Below are 22,000 nucleotides of genomic sequence, written 5' to 3'. Positions count from 1 at the left end.
TGGGTTTTGGCTCGCATAATCTTGCCAAAAGTGCATTTTGAGAAGCTGGCAGTAATCATGTTTTCCATTTGATAAATTAGTTTTCACTTTGCATTTAATAAATCCTTAATCTTTTGACTTCTGAAAACAGCAAATGCAGAACAACTTTACAAACTCATCATGTGTTTTTGCCTCATGAGGCATTTTCTTAACTAATTAATCTATCTGAAAAAAAATTTCTTACTTGAATAAACTCTTTGTAAAATATAACAATGTCGACTTAAACACAAGTAGTGCTGCACAATTTCACATAAGTTGATATTAATTATGTAAACATTTACTAAAATCAGCTGATTAATTGGTAAACAGCTGTTATTGGTGAACAAAGTATTTAAAATAATGTTTATTAAAAAAACGGTTATTTTATAATTTATTAGTCTATATAAATTAATATATTTTATATATTATTAGTCAAAATATAAATTATTATATCTTATATTTTGTTAGTCAAAAGTATATACATAAAGTACATATATTAAGTACATACATTAAGTATATATATTAATCAAAAGTTAATCAATATAAAATATTTCAAATTTTTTAGCTTGTTCTGAACACAGTGCAGTGGAGCATACTTCAAGACCATGGTAGACATCCCAAACAATTTTTTCCTCTCAAAACCTCTCAAAAATATAAAATACCTAATTTCTCAAAAAGCCCTCAATGGATGATTTTGTTTAATACGTTTTTGGAATCGGGAAATGGTCCCTGTTCATTATCAAAAAAAAAATTGTTTGGGATGTCTACCATGGTCTTGAAGTATGCTCCACTGCGTATTGATCATATCAAGTCTTTTAAAGGTCGAAAAAGTCATTATGCATTACATGACACTGAAAAGCTTTATTTACCAGAGGATCTTAACTTATCAAATATGTAGAATATGTACAAGGAGTGCTTCCCACTGAATAAAGTTTGTCAAGAAAGCTACAGGCACTTTAATGATGTGTTATTATTTCAGAATATAATTAGATATTATCTAATTTTCTACTTTTTTTTCTTACCAGGAAAATATTTGTAGAAAAGTTTAACATTAGCTTTGGTTATCCTCATAAAGATACATGCTTCACATGTGACAAGCTCAATATTATACTTAAAAACCAAAGCACCTCTGTAAAACAGTTCATCAAGAGTTGTCAAGAAAAAGAGCTTCACTTGCGGAAAACAGAGGTGTTTTATGCCAGAAAGAAAGAAACACATTGAAATGCAAAAACTGCAATGCAAAAATGCAAAATGAAAATACCGGCCAAGCAGCTCTTGCATTTGACTTGCACATTTAATATACACTGCTTAGGATCAAGCAGTGCTCACTTGTTTTGTTACGATGAAACTTACAATAAATCTTCAAACTTTTTTTTACATATTCTATAATACATATTTTTATACAAAAATATGAATATAAAAAAATGAATTGAATAAGGTAAATTTTATTCAAAAATAATAAAGATTTTTAATCAGGATAAGCAGTTAGAAAAAAAAAAAAACAACAAAAAAAGAACAAATTATTATATACAAAAAATAGTATATATTGTTTATATATATATATAACTTCACCGTGAAGTGAGGGGTGTGTGGGATGTGACACACCCTTTCCCCCATACCTCATTAAATGCATATTTACGCCATTAGTAGGCAAGTCAAAATCTTTTTTTATATACAGTCAGCAACACCTTGACTGTTTTTCCTTTATTAACAATACTTACATTGTTATATACAAAAAATTTGTATTTTATACATAATTTATACAAAATAACAAAATAATATACTGAACAAAATTTATTTACAATAAATATTCAATAAAAACTAAAATTAGGTTAACAAAGTACAAATTGTCATTAAATGTTTTCTAATCCTTTCTTAGCATCTTCTATATGAGGCAACTTTCATATAGAAGATGCTCTGAAATGAAACAAGGGATTTGTTCTCGTCCCTATTTCAGATCCATACTCTATGCTCCCCATAGGATGTTGGCCCTCTATTTCCTTTGATAGCATAAAAATACTTCAGACAATAAATCTAAAATGAAAATAGTAATGAAATAATTTTAAATTGTTTAAAATGACAGAGTATGAAATAATTTTGAAATTTTAAAATATAAAAGTAATGAAATAATTTTGAAATATTTAAAATGAAAAATTAATGAAATTATTTTTTTCATTTTAAACATATTAAAAACACATTTAATTCTCTTTGTTCTTTATCGTTCTCCTTCTTCCCAAGACCAAAAACTTTTAGATGTAATTTCTTATCAAATTGACCTGATCCTATCTTGTGTTTAGTTTAAAGGGTAAACAGATTCTAACTGTTCACCAGCCTCACACCCCTTCTTCATTTATTAGACTGGCGCAGATGTATTTATAATACATTGTTTCTAGTTTAATGTTGAATGCTAGATCTTTTTGAATCGATGCATGGGTTTTGCTTGTGTCTCTGTTTTTATGACTACTTTATGGCAACTCAATCTATTATCTCCTAATGAAGGTACAGCTCTAAACTCAGTTTTATGGTTCTATAACCAGCTGGTCAGGTTTCCTGAACTGTGTAAGAAGGGGTTTGAGGCCGGTCAATAGAATTATTTTACTTATTCCTGAAGTTTTTGCCTAGGATTGCCTTTTTTACAAGACTGTAGCTGTTAACATCTGCACAACTAACAACATGCAGTTAACATCTGCCCAATATATTTAACTTTATCGAGACACTCTCTATAGCCTTTACTTAACCAAGAGCCTCAAGGCAGGGGATTTTTAATTGGATACAGTTAGCATCTGCCCAAGATAAGTTATTTTATCAAGACACCATCTCTAACCTTTACTTAATCAAGAGCCTTAAGACAACAAACTCCAACATAAAAATGCCCTATTTTTATTTTGGAGTTTGTTTCTCCTGAATTAAGTTTCAGTTTTGTTTGTTTTAAAAGTACAATAGAAATGGTGATTTTATTTATTTCAGTGATTTGTTGTTATTGTGACTTTTATTACATTAAAATATTTAATTGTTTAAATTTAATTCAAATATATAATTAGATAGCAGTAAAAAATACTTTAAATTAACGTCGTTATTTTTCTTATGTTGTTTTAAATAAATAAACACCTATTTTTTTATATATCGTTTAGAAACTTCAATTTCACCAGTAAGCTCTACAAAATTTTCTGCTAAGAAAGGTTATTCATATGTTTTATTTAACATTAACTATCAGGATTAAGTATGCTTTGTTAACCTTAAAATTATGTTATAAATGGTGATGGATATTTCAGATGATTTGGAGACAGATATTTCAGTGATTATTGTTAATATGATTTTTATTACATTGTAAAAGAATAATGTACATTAAATTTAGTATCATGTTAGCTCAGATTGCTTTAATAATATTACAATCATTAGTTTTGTTTACTTTGTCAGTTGCTCATGTAAATGATCATTGGTTATCAATGGTTATTATCATTGGTTGGGTCAAAACTTCTAAAAACTCCATAAGAAATTAATTGAATAACACAAATTTGCTATACTCATTTATACCTTATTTTGATACCTTATTTTGATATTACTTATAAACATGATATTTAAAAAAGTTTAAAAAAAGTTAGTTATTTTAATCTTGGTAGTATCATTTTCAATTTGTCTATCCATGCAGAGGCCTTGTTTGAGTTTCTTTAGTTTGTGTTTTGAAGCTGTAGCTTTTAGAGAGAATTTTGTTAACAATAAGAAATATATTTTGTTTTATAAAACATTATAAATTTAATTATAAAAATTTCTTCTATTTGTTTTCACCCTAATAATATCTTTGTTCAGCCTAAAAATATGTATATATTACAGTTTATCTGTTTATGCTTTCTGACCTATCTCCCTGCATTCTAATTTAGTTAAACTATTTGAGAAGGCCATGGTTATATATAGGGTTATGCTTTTCTTATAAAATATAAATGCTTTAACACCCATCAGTGTGGATTTCATGTCAATCACTCCACGACTCATGCCCCATTGAAACGACTGAATGCATTAGAAAAGCAATCGTTGATAAATATTTTGCATGTGGTGTATTTGTCAATTTACAGAAAGCATACACAGTAAATCATTCACATGGTGGCCACAGTCCTGGAATGTCCTGGATTTTTGCAAGTGTCCTGGAATGTCCTGGAAAATTTTGATTTTTTCAAAATTGTCCTTGAATGTCCTGGAATTTTTATTTTTTTAAATATATTTTAAAATTACTAATATTATTGCAGTAAAATTAAATTTTTTTATGCAATTAAAAAAATTTAAAGCCGCTGTAAATTAATTTTTATGAATGGTTTTTTTTAGGTTTTATATATTGCTTTAATTACTTTGAATTTTGTTTGATTTTTGTTTTCTTATATCAGTAACTGTTGGTTTGAAATCATGCATATCAAATTATAGTATTTAATTTTTCTATAGTTTTAATTTTTTGGATATTTTTAAGTTTAGAAAAAGTTTAAATAGTAAAGTATAAATATAGAATGCCTCAAGATTCACATTTTTCGAATGCATGGTTGCAAACACCTGAATACAAAAACTGGATTATTAAAAAAAGTACGACAATTGCATCATGTTCTTTTTGTAAAAAAGACATTAATGTTAGAAATATGGGTGAAAATGCTTTAAAAAGTCATCTCAAAAGTAAAAAACATTATGAGTTATCACCTCCAGTATTAAGTTCATTATGCAATTATTTTGCTGAATCAAAAACTTTGTCACCTTTAAAAACTGGTACTGTTCAGATTATTGAAAAGCCATCTAAAAAGTCTAAAACATTGGATATGGTATTTATAAATGAACAAGTAATAACCGCTGAAATTAGATGGATATTACACGTGGCTTTATCAAAATCTTTTCAAAGATCATGTGAAGGTATTAACTCACTATTTATATCTATGTTTTCTGATAGTAACATTGCAAAAAAGTTTCAGGTAGGTCGAACAAAGTGTGGATATGTTACAAAATTTGGCATTGCACCATATTTTCTTGATTTGTTATATAAAGAAATATTGTTATCACCGGTTTTTGTAATATCTTTTGATGAGTCATTAAATCGTAGCATACAAAAAGGTCAAATGGATATTATTGTTCGATTCTGGAACCATGAATCAAATCAAGTTTTTACAAGATATCTTGACTCACAATTTTTAGGAGGTGCAAATTCAAAGCAGTTATTAAAATCTTTTAATGAAGGTGTATCTCAACTTAACATACAAAAAATGATTCAGATATCTTCAGATGGACCTAATGTCAATTTAAAATTTTTAAGACTGGTAAAAGAAGATCGGGAACTTAATGAGTATCCAGCCTTATTAGATATTGGCACATGTGGCCTCCACACAGTTCATGGAAGCCTAAAAACATCAGTTAATAACTCTGAATGGAAACTTGGTGAAAAATTAAAAGCAATGTGGAAGTTTCTGAATGAATGCCCTTCACGCAGAGAAATCTATGAAAATGTAGCTGAGAACAAAATTTACTCTTTACCTTATTGTGGCCATCGTTGGTGTGAGAATCAAAACTGTTGTGAACGAGCAGCAAATATTTTTCCTGGCTCTTTGAAGTTTATTGAACACTTACAAAGCTTACCAAAATCAAAGCAACCTCATGGAAAGTGGTTTAATGTTTTAAAAGATACAATTAAAGATCCTTTGTTTATTGCTAAATTAAAGTTTGTTGAATTTATAGCTGAAAAGTTAAATATATTCCTAAAGGGTTTTCAATGTGATAAACCAATGGTCCCATTTATATTCGATGTTTTAAAAAACATTTTAGTTAGCATTCTAAGTATGTTTTTATTAAATGATGTAATGGAACGATCTGATACAATTAAAAAAATAATGAAGCTAAATCTCACAGATCCAATGTTATACAAAAGAGAAGATACAATTGATATTGGTCTGTCTGCAAATATGGAAGTTCAAAAATACAAACGATTATCAACATCAAAAGGAAGCATAATTTCAAAATTTTACAAAGATGTTTGTATATTTTTATCTTCACTTGCAACTCACATGTTAGAAAAATCTCCCATAAAATATCTTCTAGTCAGGTGTTCCTCTTGTCTAGATCCTATTCAATTAGCAGATAGCAGAGAAGTAGAGTGTAATAAGTTAAAGTTTTCTAAATTATTGCAACAACTAGTAGCTTCTGGATATTTAAAATCAAAAATTGGGGACAAAGCAAATAAAGAATATTTTCAATTTATAATCAACATTGTTCGTAAACATGATACAGAGTTTTTGTCATTCAAAAAATATGATGATAGGTTGGATATATTTCTTGCTCAGCATATACCTGTAAATGGATATACATCTCTTTGGGATGTCTGCATAATATTATTTTGCTTGTCTCATGGCCAGGCTGCTATTGAACGCGGGTTCAAAGTAAATAAGGACTATCTAGTTGAAAATTTAGGTGAAGATTCTCGAATTGCATTAAGAATAGTTCATGATCACATGTTATCAAAGCAACAAAATGCTGCAGATATTCCAATTACTAGAGAAATGATGAAATCAGTCAAATCATCTAGAATGCGATACGATGTTGCGTTGGAAAGTGCAAAAAAAGTTAAAGAGTTATCAACTCTAAGTTTAAAAAGAAAAGCTGTTTCCGCTGAAATTGATGACACTGTTCGAAGGAAGAAGCTACTTCAAGCATCAGCTGACGATTTAATAAAGGAGGCAGATAGTTATGCATTAAAGGCAGAGGAAAAAAAAGATTTGAGTTTTATAATCACTTCAAATGATTTAAGAAAGTTATCAAAAGATAAATTTTTAAAATTGCAAGAGCTTGACAGTTTAGAAAAAGCTTTATGTTTAAAAAGAGATTCAATCATTGTTTGAGTTTCATTTATTTATTTTGTAAATATGTTTTGGTTTAGTTTAGTTCCATTAAAGAGTATGATTGTTTAACTATTATATGTATATTTATATTAGTTTACATTCTTCTTTCTATTTTATACTGACTTTCAAAAATAAAAATTTTTTAAAAATATTATGCTATTAAAAACTTAATACTACTACTTTTTGTCAATTTAAAAAAGTTATTAGTCGATTTAGTTGAAATATTCTATGAATATTGTTCAATGAAAATGAAAATATAATTGATAATATTCATTTAATAGGTTATAAAATGTCCTGGAAAATTTTTCAAAAAGTCCTGGAATGTCCTGGAAATGTCCTGGAATTTGACTTTTAAAATTTTGTGGCCACTATGCATTCAATTTTGTTGAAAAAATTAGAATATTATGGGATTAGAGGCATACCCCTTAAATGGCTTACTACATATTTAAACAAAAGAACTAATTTATTTTTATCAATGACTCAAAATCTACCCTTGTAAAATGTTCTACTGCTGTTCCTCAGTTTAGTATTGGTAACTATATATTCATCTGCTTTTCCTTCTTTTTATAAATGATCTTCATACATCCATTAAGTTTGCTACTGTTTACCAATTTGCAGATGATACTAATCTAATGCTAATTAATAAATCCCTTTGAAAGTTTAACAAACACATAAACCATGATCTTGCCAATCTAGTTCAGTGGCTTCGCTCCAACAAACTTTTTCAAAACTCTAATAAAACTGAACTCATTATCTTTAATTCAAATAAAACAAAAATCTATAGATTGAACTTTAGATTTAGTGGCAAAAAAATTGAACCTGTTGAACTCAATTAAATATCTAGGTACAAAAATTGATTCAAATCTTTTCTTTTTATCCCACTGTAAAGACACAATAAAACTATGTAGATCTAATGGCATGTTGGCCATTATGTTAATCTTAAGACTTGAACATATACCATGCTATTTTTGGCTCACATCTTAAATATGCATGCCAAGTATAGGGCAGTCCCATCAACAAGCTCTTATTTGGTTATCCCACCTTCAAAACAAAGCTTTAAAGATTATTTATTTCCAAATATTATTTTTTATCCTAATGTGCTCTACCTAATTTGTAAAGTATTAAAACTATGTGACTGTACTCAACTTTTAAACTGCCAATTTGTCTGGAGCCACCAACACAATAACTTACCTTTAACTTTCATCAATTTCTTTTCCAAAGGTGCCAACAATCGTTATCACCATTGTTCCAATAGTTATTTAAACCTGTCTGTCTCCAAACACTGCATTTATAATTACAGGCATAAATTTAAAAAATATCAAAGCATTAAAAAATATCAAAGCATTAAAACCTTTCTTATGAACTAAAAGCTCTCAATTCATTCTCAACCTTTAAAACCAGTTTATTCTACTTTTTTTAAAAAAAAAATATAGTTAATTTTTATAATTTCTATTATCTATGATTATTATTTTTATAACTGTCATTATTGTTGTTGTTATATTAATAATATTATTACAGTATAATTTTTTATAATTACTACTATTATTTATGTCTAAATTTATTTAATTAATAAAATTATTACATTTATTTTTGTTATTATTTATATATATATTTTTTTGTCCATTTATTTAACCTTAAAATCAAAAATTAAAAATTTAATTATAATTTACAAAGTTAGGTTCGATGTCACTCATATAGTTAAAAACTAGTCAATGGAGTGACACCTTAATGAAATAAACAAATAAAATTAAAAAAATATTAAAACAAGGAGATTATAAAGTAAACTACATTAATACAAGTAATAAAAACAGAAGTACATTATCATGAAAAAGTTGGAAGAGCGTTATCATAAAATATAAAGGAGTTAAGCCCAGAAAAATGAAAAAAAAAAGAGAGAATGAACAGATGAGATAAGATGAGTGGGAAAAAAATAGGCGTAAGTCGCGGGGTAAAGCATAAGTGGCGATGACGTTTGTCATCGCCACTTATGCTTTACCCCAGGATAAACTAGTTATAAATGCTGATCCTCATCGAATTGCCAGTAATAATAGACGCGGCTCTGAGGAGATGTTTATTACTTAATCACTACACAAATTATGTTTACACATTAGCATTAATATGTTTTTTTCCTTTCTGAGGCCTTTCATTGTTGCATACATACTTTTTATTTTTGCTATCAATTTTTTGTTTTATTTGATTTTTTTTTAAATTTGTTTGGTGACATTTTTTGTATATTTTCGTTCATATTAGTGTTTATAAAACAATTTATTGTTTATTATTATTGTTAGTACTGCATTGTCTGTCTTTTTCATTTTTAAATATTCCTCTATTAATCTTTAATTTTGTCTTGACAACTGTCAAAATATGCTTTGTTTGAAAAAAAATTCTCCTTTATTTTTATGTACTTCATTTCTTCCCTCAGGCATTCACTGCTCTTGTGTGACCATTTGGCGAACTTTATATATGCCAGAATTATATATATGCCAAAGTTTTTAAATAATATTGGGCCTAGCCCGTAAGGGTTAGTGTTACGGTCATCGAGCACGACTATTTTCCAAATCACAATTACTATCATCGCGAAAGAAGTTTGTCTCTGGAAGATGAATGGGCTAGTTTTTTAGTCATAAGTCAGTTATAAATCCATGCATAGGTAGATAATACATCATGGTTTTCTGAAGTTTGACTGGGCTGGCTTGGTGTAGTTAGGAGATAAATCTTTTACGCTGGTTACTAACAACACAAGACTCTACTAAACGACATAAACAGCATGGACTTACTTTTTTTATTAGATAAACTATCTTTGTTTGAACTCATTCTTATTTAGATAATATTTTCTTTCAATAGATAGTATATGGTGGTAATGTAGATATAGATTTGTATGTCATGTATATGAGGTTATCATGTGTGATTGAGTTTATTAGGGTTCATATACATATAATTTTGTATTGTAGCTTATATATACAGTCACGGACAAAAGTTTGGAAACACATAAAAAAATTGCAAAACGCATTTTTTTATTAAAGTAAAAATTAGCAAATGTGTAATAATATAAAGAAAAAAGAAGTAACAATAAGCACCATAGCTGATAGACTTAAAATAGTTTATATTGCACAAAAATAAAGTAGTTTGTTTAAATTATTCGGTATTTTGTATGGCCGCCACGATTTTTTAATACAGCTGCTATACGACGAGGCATTAATTAAAATAGTGAACGACAGTAATCTTGGGTGATATCCGATGTCCAGGCTTGCTTGACTTTTTCCAGGAGATCAGTCTGAGAGGTTGGATTGCTTTCTGCCACTTTTCTCTTCATAGTGCACCACACATTTTCAATGGGATTTAGATCAGGCAAGTTACCTGGCCATGATCCCAAGATTTCAAAACCTGATGATGTAAACCACTGTTTCACTGCTTTAGTACCATGGCATGGCGCCCCATCATGTTGAAAGACTGTGGTTCCAAGTATTTCCATAAAATCAGGCAATTTTTTTTTTTAAATACCTAAGTAAACATTGCCAATAAAGGTAGTTCCATCTGGCATATCCCAGAGACGTGCATGGCCAAACACTGATGTTGTTGATGGACGTCTTTTCGTTGTTGTTTTGTTATCGTCTCAAAATTACATTAAATTCGGACCGTAGAGAAAGCTTTACCTTTTAGAAATTTCGATTTAGATATGGTCTCAAAGTTACTTTTAATTCGGACCGTAGAGAAAGCTTTACTTCTAAACTATATTTTTTTTCCCGCTTTGTACATCATTTTTATATCACGACTTAATTTATTGTTATATCACCCAAAAATAATTTTTTAACCATTTATTTGTTTAAAATTTATCTAGTCTTATTTTAGTATTTAGCTAATCTTATTACAATATTTTTTAATATATTTTTTATCCGCTGGTTTTCATATTATTACCATTATCAAGGAACTTTTATGGCTATATTATAAATTTGGCATTGATGCAGTATTTATGCACTTTAATTCGGACCGTAGAGAAAGCTTTACTTCTAAACATATTTAAAAAGTAACTTTGAGACCATATCTATATCGAAATTTCTAAAAAGTAAAGCTTTCTCTTCGGTCCGAGTTTAACGTAAGTTTGAGACGATAACAAAACAACAACAAAAAGGCGTCCATCAACAAATCACGTCGAAAGCCGCTAGTTAAAAACAATTGCTGTTATATAAATTTGACAGAGAAAAATGCAAAAAAAATAAATACAACATTTTTTATACATCATGACATAAATAATGTACAAAATTAATTAAAATAGTTTGTTTTCTTTTTTCATAAAATATAGGTGGTAGAAAAAATGTTAGTTCTTTTTTATTGTTTATTTTTTTGCTTTTTTTATTTAAATTCTTAGTTCTTGTTTAAATACTTATCTTTTAAACTTTTATTACCAAAATGTTTTTTACCTTACTGTCCCAGTAATAAAGGAAATTGGAAAATTATACAATAAGCTTGAAGGGCCAGTAAAATGATGCCATTTTTACACCTTTAATGACCTCTGTAGTTGTTATACATCAAGGCACTGAATAACTTCTTGACAAAAATTTTGTTCTCCTTGAGTTGCGTAGAATGAACCATTAGAACAGAAGGGCAGTTGTTTTCATTGTAAACAACATGGCTTTGAGTTTCTGGAATAAACTGTTTTCCACAGAGTTTTCAGCCTTATAATTATCTTGATTCTATGATCTCTTTTATCTGTGGTTAAGCTAAGATATAAGCTCTAACCTTAGCCTCAAACAGATTCTGGAAAAGATTTTTATGATTATGTGCATTGATTTTCAGTATTGGCAGTGATATTGAGAATTAGTTTAAAAGCCTTGAAGGTCTAGTAGAATAATGTCATTTTCAAGTTTTTGATGACTTCTAGTCAATTATTGATATAGAAAAAAATAATTTAAAGTAGAACATTGGGACAATGTAATTAGAAGAATAATTTTCCTAACTATTATGATGGCAAAGCAAAATCTGCCACTCAGAGGCTCTTGTGAAAAAGTCTATGAAGATAATATTAGAAACTTTCTTAAAATTTTAGAATTTTTGGCTGAATTTGATCCAGTTATGGAAAAATATTTGTTGAGAGCAAAAAAAAAACAATTCTGTGCACTATTTGGCAAAAGATATTCAGAATGAAATCATTGACTTGATTGGCATATCCATTAAATTTGAAATTTGCTCAAATGTCCAAAAGTCTGTGTATTTTTTAATTATTGCTGATTGTACACAAGACATCAGTCACCAGGAGCAAATGTCAATGCTGGTTCGATAGGTTGATGTAGAGGACAAGATTGAAATTCATATTAATTAAAGTTTTCTTGGATTTTACTTAATCGAAGGTTCGACAGGACATGACTTTTCAAATGAGATATTTGACTCCCTGGTAAAACATTGCTTGTCAGTGGAAAACTGTAATTTTCTCGCAGGCAGCACAACATTACAATTTTAAAATCTTTCATTTTACTCATTTAAAAAACTTTACAAAAATTTTGCGTTCAATTTATACTTTACAAATCACCTCAAATATGCTCATAAAAAAACCACTTATACTATATATATATTTTCTCAAGGAAACTACGTCAGTCAAAACCTCTGTACATAATTTCTCCAATGCAATTCAATTACATTCAAAAACATAAGAGGTCAGAGCTATGACAATTGTCATAGCTCTGACCTCTTATGTTAGATTTAATGTGTGACTGCAGCATGGAATTTTATATTCCATGCTGCAGTCACACATTAAATCTGGTAGTTGTTGATTCTGTGAGATGTTCACCTAAAATGTTTTCTAATATAATTGATCAAGTTTACTTTTTTTTCTGCTTTAACAAAAAGATGGTTAATTTTCCATTCAAAGTGTCAATCTTTAACAGTTAAACCATTAACTGATACAAGATAGGGAAGCCATATCAATGCTATGAATACACTTTGATTTGAAATGCCAAAAATTTATGAATTTAAATTTATTTTTCTTTATAAATTTTTTTTTTTTTTTACTTTTCACCGCTAAACAAAAACTTCCTCCCTTTGCAATTTTATTTCAATTTTTTTAACATTAAATGTGTTTACATCAATTAGAGCTTAAACTTAATTTTAAGGGGCTATATGTATGTATATTTGTGTATATATGTATGTATATATAATGTATATATGTATGTATATATAATTTGTATGTATGTATATGTATGTATATATAATTTTAAGTATGTATATGTATGTATATATATTTTTGTATGTATGTATATATGTATGTATATATAATTTGTATATACAATACTATATGTATGTATATATAATTTTAAGGGGCTATATGTATATATATATAAACATCATTTGGCAAGAGATCAAATTTTTCAGGCTATTTGTCAACAAAAGTTTATCAACACAATTATAGATAAGGAAGTAACGTTTAATTAAAAAAAATAAAAAAAAATTAGAAGCATTTGTAGTTTTATAGAAATCTCAATTTAAAGTTGATTGGATTTTTCCTTTTCCACCCAATATATTTGTTGTCCAGAATAATGTGTGATTTTTCATTTTGGTCAGTAAGAATTTTACTATTAAATGGTGATAACAATATGACTTTTCTTAGGTACATAAGAAATTATTGTAGAGTCATTTTGAAAACCAAAAATGGAGGCACTGAACACAGGCTAGGGTTAGAAAAAAGATACAAATCAAGGAGTAAAGGTAAGTAATTAGGGTTTTCTGGAAGAAGGGTCACAAAGTTAAATATCTCAGTGAGAGATTGAGAAATGAAGAAGTTATGGGCTGTTGTGCCAGCAAGGTTGTTACTAGTGTTAGAGTCATGCCATTTAGTTTGATGAGCATTAAAATAACCAATAACAATAATATTGGCAGAGGGATAAAGAGAAAAGACATAGTCAATTTAATAAGAAATTACACCTAAAAGCTATAATCATAAAAGTCTTGAAAAGTTGGAGAAAGATAAAGAACCAACAAAAAGGGGATAAAGTGAAGAGGTGCAAAGTGGAAGCAAATAAAAGAATAATCAGAGGTTTCGAACCTAATATTTATCAAATTAGTAAGTTGATAGGTAAGTATATTCCTGACTCAAGCATGCAACTATTGTAGTCTTTTAAATCAAAGTATTTTACCCATCAATACTGAAATCTGAAGAAGAAATAGATAAATTTAAATTAATCTTACAAAAAGCAAGCGAGTCTTGCAAATTTTGTAAGATGTATGATTTGACTGATGGAAAGTTACTTTAAAGACCACAATTATTTGTGAAAGTTGTATTGAAACAGTAAGGTGGTGGGGATGGTTTTTTATGATTAATATTTTGGGTTACTTTAGGCATAATTTAAGTTTAAAGAGAATTTGACTCATTCATAGACAGACAAAGGCAACTTGACTCATTCATAGATAGAGCAAGAGCATTGAGCAATTGTGTCAGTCCTGCTAATTAACCTAAAGTCTCGTTAATGCTCACCAAAAGAATTAACAGAGACACTATCCATACCCAACATGCCACTGTTAATACTCTGATATTTTACAGCTGTAGATGGAATCACAGAGTTCAGGAAACTTTACTACCCGCTGGCCTCAAAGTAATCAAACTGAGTTTTAGAGCTGTATCTTCATTAAGAGTTAACAGGATGAGTCACTATCAAAGAAGGGAAACAATGAAACACATGTTTACATCCATGCCAACCTAATCGAAAGGGTTTAAGGCTTATCGACAGAATCATTCTACTTACCCCTATAGTCTTTGCCTAGGAGGCCTTCTTCAAGACAGTGCCTGGATGCAGTTAAGTAGCTGGATCTGCACTTAATAAGTATTTTTATTGAGACCATCTCTAGCCTTTACTCAACCAAGAGCCCCAATGAAGGAAAATTTTAGCTGGATACAGTTAACACCTGCCCAAAATGAGTATTTTTATCGAGACACTATTTCTAGTTTTTACTCCAAGGCAGGGTAATTTTTAAGTTGGGGTATATTTCTCTTAATCTTTGCTTCTATAAATATACCCTAAAAGGCAGCAGGTCATGGAACAGGTAGTACTTAATTACATGGTACCAGTAGCAGGTTGATTATGATAATCCTAAACCTGACCTGACCTGTTCCTGCTGTTGTTATTCATATTTCAGATATAATTCAGTTTAATATAAGTCATTTGAATATAAAATTTTTAGTAAACAATAAATTATAACTAATTGTAAAATATTTCAAATCCACTAAAAATGAATTTATAAAGAAAAATTATTTTATATTTTAAACCTCAAAATATTTTTCAGATTATTCTGATTCAGTTTTTGTTGTTTTCAGATTATACTGATTCAGTTTTTGTTTTTGTTTGCAAATTTTTTTTAACTTTTTATTTTCTTAATTTTTGTTTAGAATTGACTGTCAAGGTTATGATAAATATAATAGAACAAATTTTTAACAGATTAATCTGGTGCATATATTTTCAATAAAAATATTGTACAAAATATTTTAAAACCTTTTCTTAAATTAGTTATTTAAAATATTGAAAGGTCTTCATATTTAACCATGATAATGACATGTAATCTTTTATATTTGATAATGATGATGATGATGATGATGATGATGATGATGATGATGATGATGATGATGATGATGATGATGATGATGATGATGATGATGATGATGATGATGATGATGATGATGATGATGATGATGATAATGATGTTAATGTTGATGATGATGATGATGATAATTTTGATGATGATGATGATTTGATAATGATGATGAGTTATTGTATTTAGATATATCAGAGATATGCACAGCACTCAAAAGTTTCTATGTTACAAATTATGGGAAAATATGTGAAGTTCAACCACCATTAAAATTACCTGCAAATGTTGATTTAATGCATAAATTTGTTGATCTATGTATTGTTGATGCAGTTAATACTCAAAGAGATGCTGTATTTAGTGTTGAACGAAAAGAATTTTTGGAAAAACAATTGCGTTATACACCAATTCCATACAGTAAAATATTTATGAAAGAAAATTCTGTAACATTAATATCTGGAATAGCTGGTATCGGGAAAACATGGTTACTTAGAAAATGTTTGCTTGATTGGTCAAATGGCCTAATTTGGAAAAATGTTAAACTTGTTTTTTATTTGGAATGCAGGAGGCTTAATCTATATCAAAATATTGGTAATATTAACAAATTAGTAAACTTTTTCTACAAAGAAATTATAAATGATTTTGATATTAGTATTTATCCTGCACTCTTTGTAATTGACGGGTTAGATGAGTTTAAATATTTAAATGAATTAATAGATCCAAGTTCGAGTTGTAGCTATCCAATCGTTAATGCTTTAACAGAAATTCAAAAATATAAATATGTAGTTGCTGGTAGAGTTTATGCAATTGATAAGTACCAAAGTATATCTACAGAGCATCGTGATAAGATAAACATTCAAATTATGGGATTTAATGAAAGCGGAATAAATAATTATATTGAAGATAATGTTTTAGAGGAAAAAAAAGATGTTGTGAAAGCAACTTTAAAGGAATCTGCAATTGCAAAGTCCATGTCATCTGTTCCATTTTATATATCTTCCATGTGTAAGATTATTAGTAATTCAAAAAATGTATGCAAAAGTTCTTTTTTAACAATGACAGATTTGTATGCAAATATTTTTTTATACTTTTTGCAAAAACACATCATCAAAAACAATGAATTGATTTATCAATTGATGGAAAACAATTCCAATAAAAAATATATTTTAAACATTTGTAAAATTGCATATCAAATGTTTATTGAAAATAGAGTAATTTTTTCCAAAGAAGATATTCAAACTTTTATCATTGACTTTGATAAAGATGAAGAAAGTTTTTTTGGATTTATTGAAAGGATTGAAACAAATCTAGGTTATCTTTATCAATTTACACATTTGACAATAATGGAGTTTTGTGCATCTGTATATGCATATAATTGTTTGAGTAGTGAAGAGGTTATAGCTAATGAAAAGCTGAAGAGTTGTTTATCAATGATTTGTGGTTTAACCAATAAAAATCAAAATAGTTTATTAAATTTTCTTGTTAACCTGAATCCATTAAAAAAATCTTGTGAAGAATCTTCATTTTTGTGTATTATTTTTGGTAAGTCTTTATTACTTTGTTGCATGATTATAAGTCATTTTAAATATAGTTTATCTATTTATCAAAAGTATAAGTTTATTAAAATCAAAAGTTTATAAACTTTAAGTTTTTTTTAAAGGTATTTTTTCTTTACTTCACTAAATGAGAGACTCTATTCTTTTGTATTTAGTATGTTTAACTATATAAATAAACTCATCTGTGCCACACATCTTATACAGTAGGAGATATAATTACCTGAATAAAATTTATTTTTTTTAAAAAAGTAAACTTTAAGAAGTAATTTCATAAGAAAAATAAGTTAATATAAAAATTTATAATTGTTGTAAATGCATATTTAATCAAGAATTCAATAACTTAGAAGAATTAAATAAATTAAAATAGTTAACTTTATGTGCTAAAAACTTAACGATGCATTCAAACTATGCATTTTTTTAACTTTAAATAAGTATCCAAACAAATTTTTTAGTATTAAACATTTCTCCAAGTAATTAAATTTTTTGACTTTTTAATATTGAGTTAGACTATCTTTAGCTTTTAAGACTTCTGCAAGTCGATTTTGCATTGATTCAACTAATTTCTTTGTCATATCTGAACTGATTTGAGTCTAAGCTTCTAGGAGTATGATCATTAGCTCTTCTTTTTGCTCCAGAATAGTACATTGGTGTTCAATTGCTATAAATTCTAGGCTTTGAGCCAGCTATTTAAGTAACTTAGTCTGCTTCTGGATAAAAAACAATTTTACTTTCTTTGATCTATGCTTAGTGTTGCTTCTTGTCTAAGCAAATTCAAACATTTTGTACTTTTTAATCAGATTGCTGATGGTTCCTAATGTCATTCCAGTTGCTTTTTTTTATCAACCTAGATGTTTTACCTTGTCATTTTTTTGATTTTTTTTATGGAATGTTTATTAAGTCAAGAACAAAAATAAATAAATTAATAAATAAAAAGGTTCCTCAGTACAATCCTCTCCTAATTGGAGTCATACCATTTTGCACTAGGTGAGATCTATACTTTGTGATCAGTACTTAGTTTTGCTTGCCTAAACTTCTTATGTAATTTGGCTCTAATAATGGCCTAATTGGACAAAGTTCAGGACAATTTGCAGGGTTGTGTGTTCTAGGTATGAGATTGATACTATTGTTAACATAGAATTGGAGTAATGACAAGACACTAGGTCAGGCAAAAGATTGCATTACTGTCGTTAGTGTTCCACATTGGCAATAATCGAAATTTATGCAAATTAGGCTTCATCAAAATCTTTTTCAGAAGATGAGGTTAAGCTACAGAGCTAGTATTTAATAAGTTTCACTTTTTATTGTGGAATAAGTGACAAAACTTTGTGTTTTCAATCCATATTGACATCTGGCTTGCCAAACCATAATTTTTTTTTGGAAATTTTTTAGTTTTATGAAGTAAATATTAAAGTTTAGCCTTTGCCGCTTTCCTGGAAACTCCCATATAAAAATGATGTCTTGGAATTGTTTTGAAATTTAATTTCACATAAGTTTTATCATCCATGATTATACTTTTTTTTTTCTACACAATAATTTGTATAATTTTCCTGCATGACTCTTTGCCACTAAATTTTCCTTAGCGTTGTGATCCGTGGCTTCATATATCTTGAAGGACTTGATTTTATGCTTTTTCTCGATAGTCTGGACCATTTGTCTGCTAGTTTTGCATTTTGAAGTTAAAATTTGCTCAAAAATGTTAAGATTTGCCCTTATTTTTGGCAAAACATTTATCTTCAGTTATTTGTTAAGGTTAAATTGTTGCAGCTTTCACGCTTTTATTTGTTGTATTAAGCGTCAAATACTTATTTAAAGTTTATAGTGCTTTTAGAACATCCAACAGTTTTTATTATTAATTTTGAGAGGCAAATTAGGAATTTCCACTTGAGCATGCAAAATTGTATAACGCACTTGTTGCTGTTTAGTTGCCATTTTAAATAATAATAATAAAAAAAATTTTTTACTAATACGTTAATAAACTTTTTAATAAATTTTTCTATTTTCAGCGTCCTAATTACAAGAAATTAAAAATGTCAATTTTACTTAACCAAACCTTTATTGTTATACATTATAGTTGTTTTAGATTTTAGGCCAACTTTTCAGGTTATTACTACTTTTCTGAATTTTTCTGCGTTTATCTTAATTTATAGTTGTTAGTTATAGTTTTTTGGAAAACATTTTAAAAATATCAAGTTGTTTGACACAAGGTTATATCAGTGTGAATTATTTCTTTAAAATATTTTCTTAAATTAAGGAGTATAAAGGAAGGCATGAATAAAGCTTTTTTTTTCATTTCATGAATAAGACATTGCTTTTCATCATAACATGAATCAATTTTAAATTAAGTAACTAATTGTTCTAAAGATAATTTAAATTCAACACGTTTAATTTATATTATAAAAGTGTATTATATATATTGTTTTTATTTATATGATAGCATTTTTTTATTATAAACTTAAATCTTTGAACATAATTTTCTTAAAAATGTTTAATTAGTTTTAGAAAAAAATGTTGACTTCAAACAACAATTATATCTTTAAAAATCAATAAAGTTTATGTTTTAAGCAAATGCTTCAGTTACTGGTTTTTCATATATCGTATAGTTTTTTGCTGCTGATATAGCTTTTCGCTAATTGCTTATTTAGGGTAGTTATGCTGAGTGCGCCGTCTGCAAACTTAATGAAGCTAATGATCTTGTTATCGTCTATGTAGCGTTCAACATGGCTGGCAATGTGATATGGCAAATCATTGATTTAAAGTATATAGAGTTGTATAGTAGAGTGCCAAGCCTTGCGGTACTCCAAATGACTTGCTAGTCAGGATTCATTTCAATTGCTTACGTCTAAAGACTGAAAAAATGACTTTATTGAGCCTAAACTTTGATTTTATGAAATAACTGTAATTTGTTTTCAATGAAACAGTACAAGAAAAGTTTCATATTTTCATTTATTTTGTCTACTAATAAACAAAAATTGCATTATAAATAGACTAAGACAGTAAAAAATCATTTGAAATAAGCTTCAGAAATAAATAGATTTTCTAGAGTTTATTAACCCCTCTGGAGGTTTAAGAAACTCAACTTAAGAAAATGATAATAAGTTTCACGAAGTAGTCACCAAATGTATTTATCCATAATACATTTGATATACTCTCCTTGACAATGACATCTAATATAATTTTGCTAAAAGCTCTTTCCTTGCCCTTCTGAATAAGCTTCCTTGTTGTTTTTTAATTTATTGAGATGATATGGACTTTGACATTTGAATCTCCTTTTACCTTATATTAGTGACATTTTGTGTGTTTCTTTACACTCCTTGTTTGCTTTAGTAAGATTTATGTTTTGAAACTATAGGGTTGATATAGTGTTGTAACAATTTATAAAAAAGAGTATTCTCATTAACTCTAGTTGTCACCTTGGCCTTATGGCCTAGAGGATTGTATTTTAAATTTGCATTTACCTATAATTGTGATTATCATATATACAGTTACTCTTTCAGGGCATCATTTTCTATGATTTCTTGATCTTTGGTTCAACGAAGTTACTAGCTTTGTTGCTTAGTCTCATCTTCTGAAAAAAATTTTGATGAAACCTGAATTGCAGTGGTGGTAGTTTTTTCTTGGGTTTTAACAGCTGCTCCCACTAAACTTTGCTCTTACCCTCAAAGAACTTTGTTTCTTACCAGCTTTTTCTGTGGTAGTGTCCTTACTGTCCCAGTAATAAAGGAAATTGGAAAATTATACAATAAGCTTGAAGGGCCAGTAAAATGATGCCATTTTTACACCTTTAATGACCTCTGTAGTTGTTATACATCAAGGCACTGAATAACTTCTTGACAAAAATTTTGTTCTCCTTGAGTTGCGTAGAATGAACCATTAGAACAGAAGGGCAGTTGTTTTCATTGTAAACAACATGGCTTTGAGTTTCTGGAATAAACTGTTTTCCACAGAGTTTTCAGCCTTATAATTATCTTGATTCTATGATCTCTTTTATCTGTGGTTAAGCTAAGATATAAGCTCTAACCTTAGCCTCAAACAGATTCTGGAAAAGATTTTTATGATTATGTGCATTGATTTTCAGTATTGGCAGTGATATTGAGAATTAGTTTAAAAGCCTTGAAGGTCTAGTAGAATAATGTCATTTTCAAGTTTTTGATGACTTCTAGTCAATTATTGATATAGAAAAAAATAATTTAAAGTAGAACATTGGGACAATGTAATTAGAAGAATAATTTTCCTAACTATTATGATGGCAAAGCAAAATCTGCCACTCAGAGGCTCTTGTGAAAAAGTCTATGAAGATAATATTAGAAACTTTCTTAAAATTTTAGAATTTTTGGCTGAATTTGATCCAGTTATGGAAAAATATTTGTTGAGAGCAAAAAAAAAACAATTCTGTGCACTATTTGGCAAAAGATATTCAGAATGAAATCATTGACTTGATTGGCATATCCATTAAATTTGAAATTTGCTCAAATGTCCAAAAGTCTGTGTATTTTTTAATTATTGCTGATTGTACACAAGACATCAGTCACCAGGAGCAAATGTCAATGCTGGTTCGATAGGTTGATGTAGAGGACAAGATTGAAATTCATATTAATTAAAGTTTTCTTGGATTTTACTTAATCGAAGGTTCGACAGGACATGACTTTTCAAATGAGATATTTGACTCCCTGGTAAAACATTGCTTGTCAGTGGAAAACTGTAATTTTCTCGCAGGCAGCACAACATTACAATTTTAAAATCTTTCATTTTACTCATTTAAAAAACTTTACAAAAATTTTGCGTTCAATTTATACTTTACAAATCACCTCAAATATGCTCATAAAAAAACCACTTATACTATATATATATTTTCTCAAGGAAACTACGTCAGTCAAAACCTCTGTACATAATTTCTCCAATGCAATTCAATTACATTCAAAAACATAAGAGGTCAGAGCTATGACAATTGTCATAGCTCTGACCTCTTATGTTAGATTTAATGTGTGACTGCAGCATGGAATT

General features: G+C 28.3%; 1 protein-coding gene across 4 annotated transcripts in view; it reads left to right on the top strand.

Moving 5' to 3' along the window:
- LOC136076647 (NACHT, LRR and PYD domains-containing protein 3-like) overlaps positions 1-22,000 on the top strand; it is a 70,744-nt gene that overhangs the window by 38,899 nt on the left and 9,845 nt on the right. For 2 of the 4 annotated variants that reach the window (XM_065789957.1, XM_065789956.1), the window contains 2 exons: positions 3,150-3,197; positions 15,636-16,985. In XM_065789957.1, coding sequence (XP_065646029.1) covers positions 3,150-3,197; positions 15,636-16,985 — 1,398 coding nt within the window. Of the gene's footprint in view, positions 1-3,149; positions 3,198-15,635; positions 16,986-19,641; positions 19,885-22,000 lie in introns of those variants that run through there. The other 2 variants (XM_065789959.1, XM_065789958.1) reach the window with 2 other exon arrangements.

Source organism: Hydra vulgaris, chromosome 02, assembly GCF_038396675.1.
Source record: "Hydra vulgaris chromosome 02, alternate assembly HydraT2T_AEP".
In the NCBI taxonomy this organism is placed as follows: Eukaryota; Metazoa; Cnidaria; class Hydrozoa; order Anthoathecata; family Hydridae; genus Hydra; species Hydra vulgaris.
The sequence above is the reverse complement of the archived record's forward strand: the minus strand, read 5'-3'. Positions and strand labels throughout refer to the sequence as shown.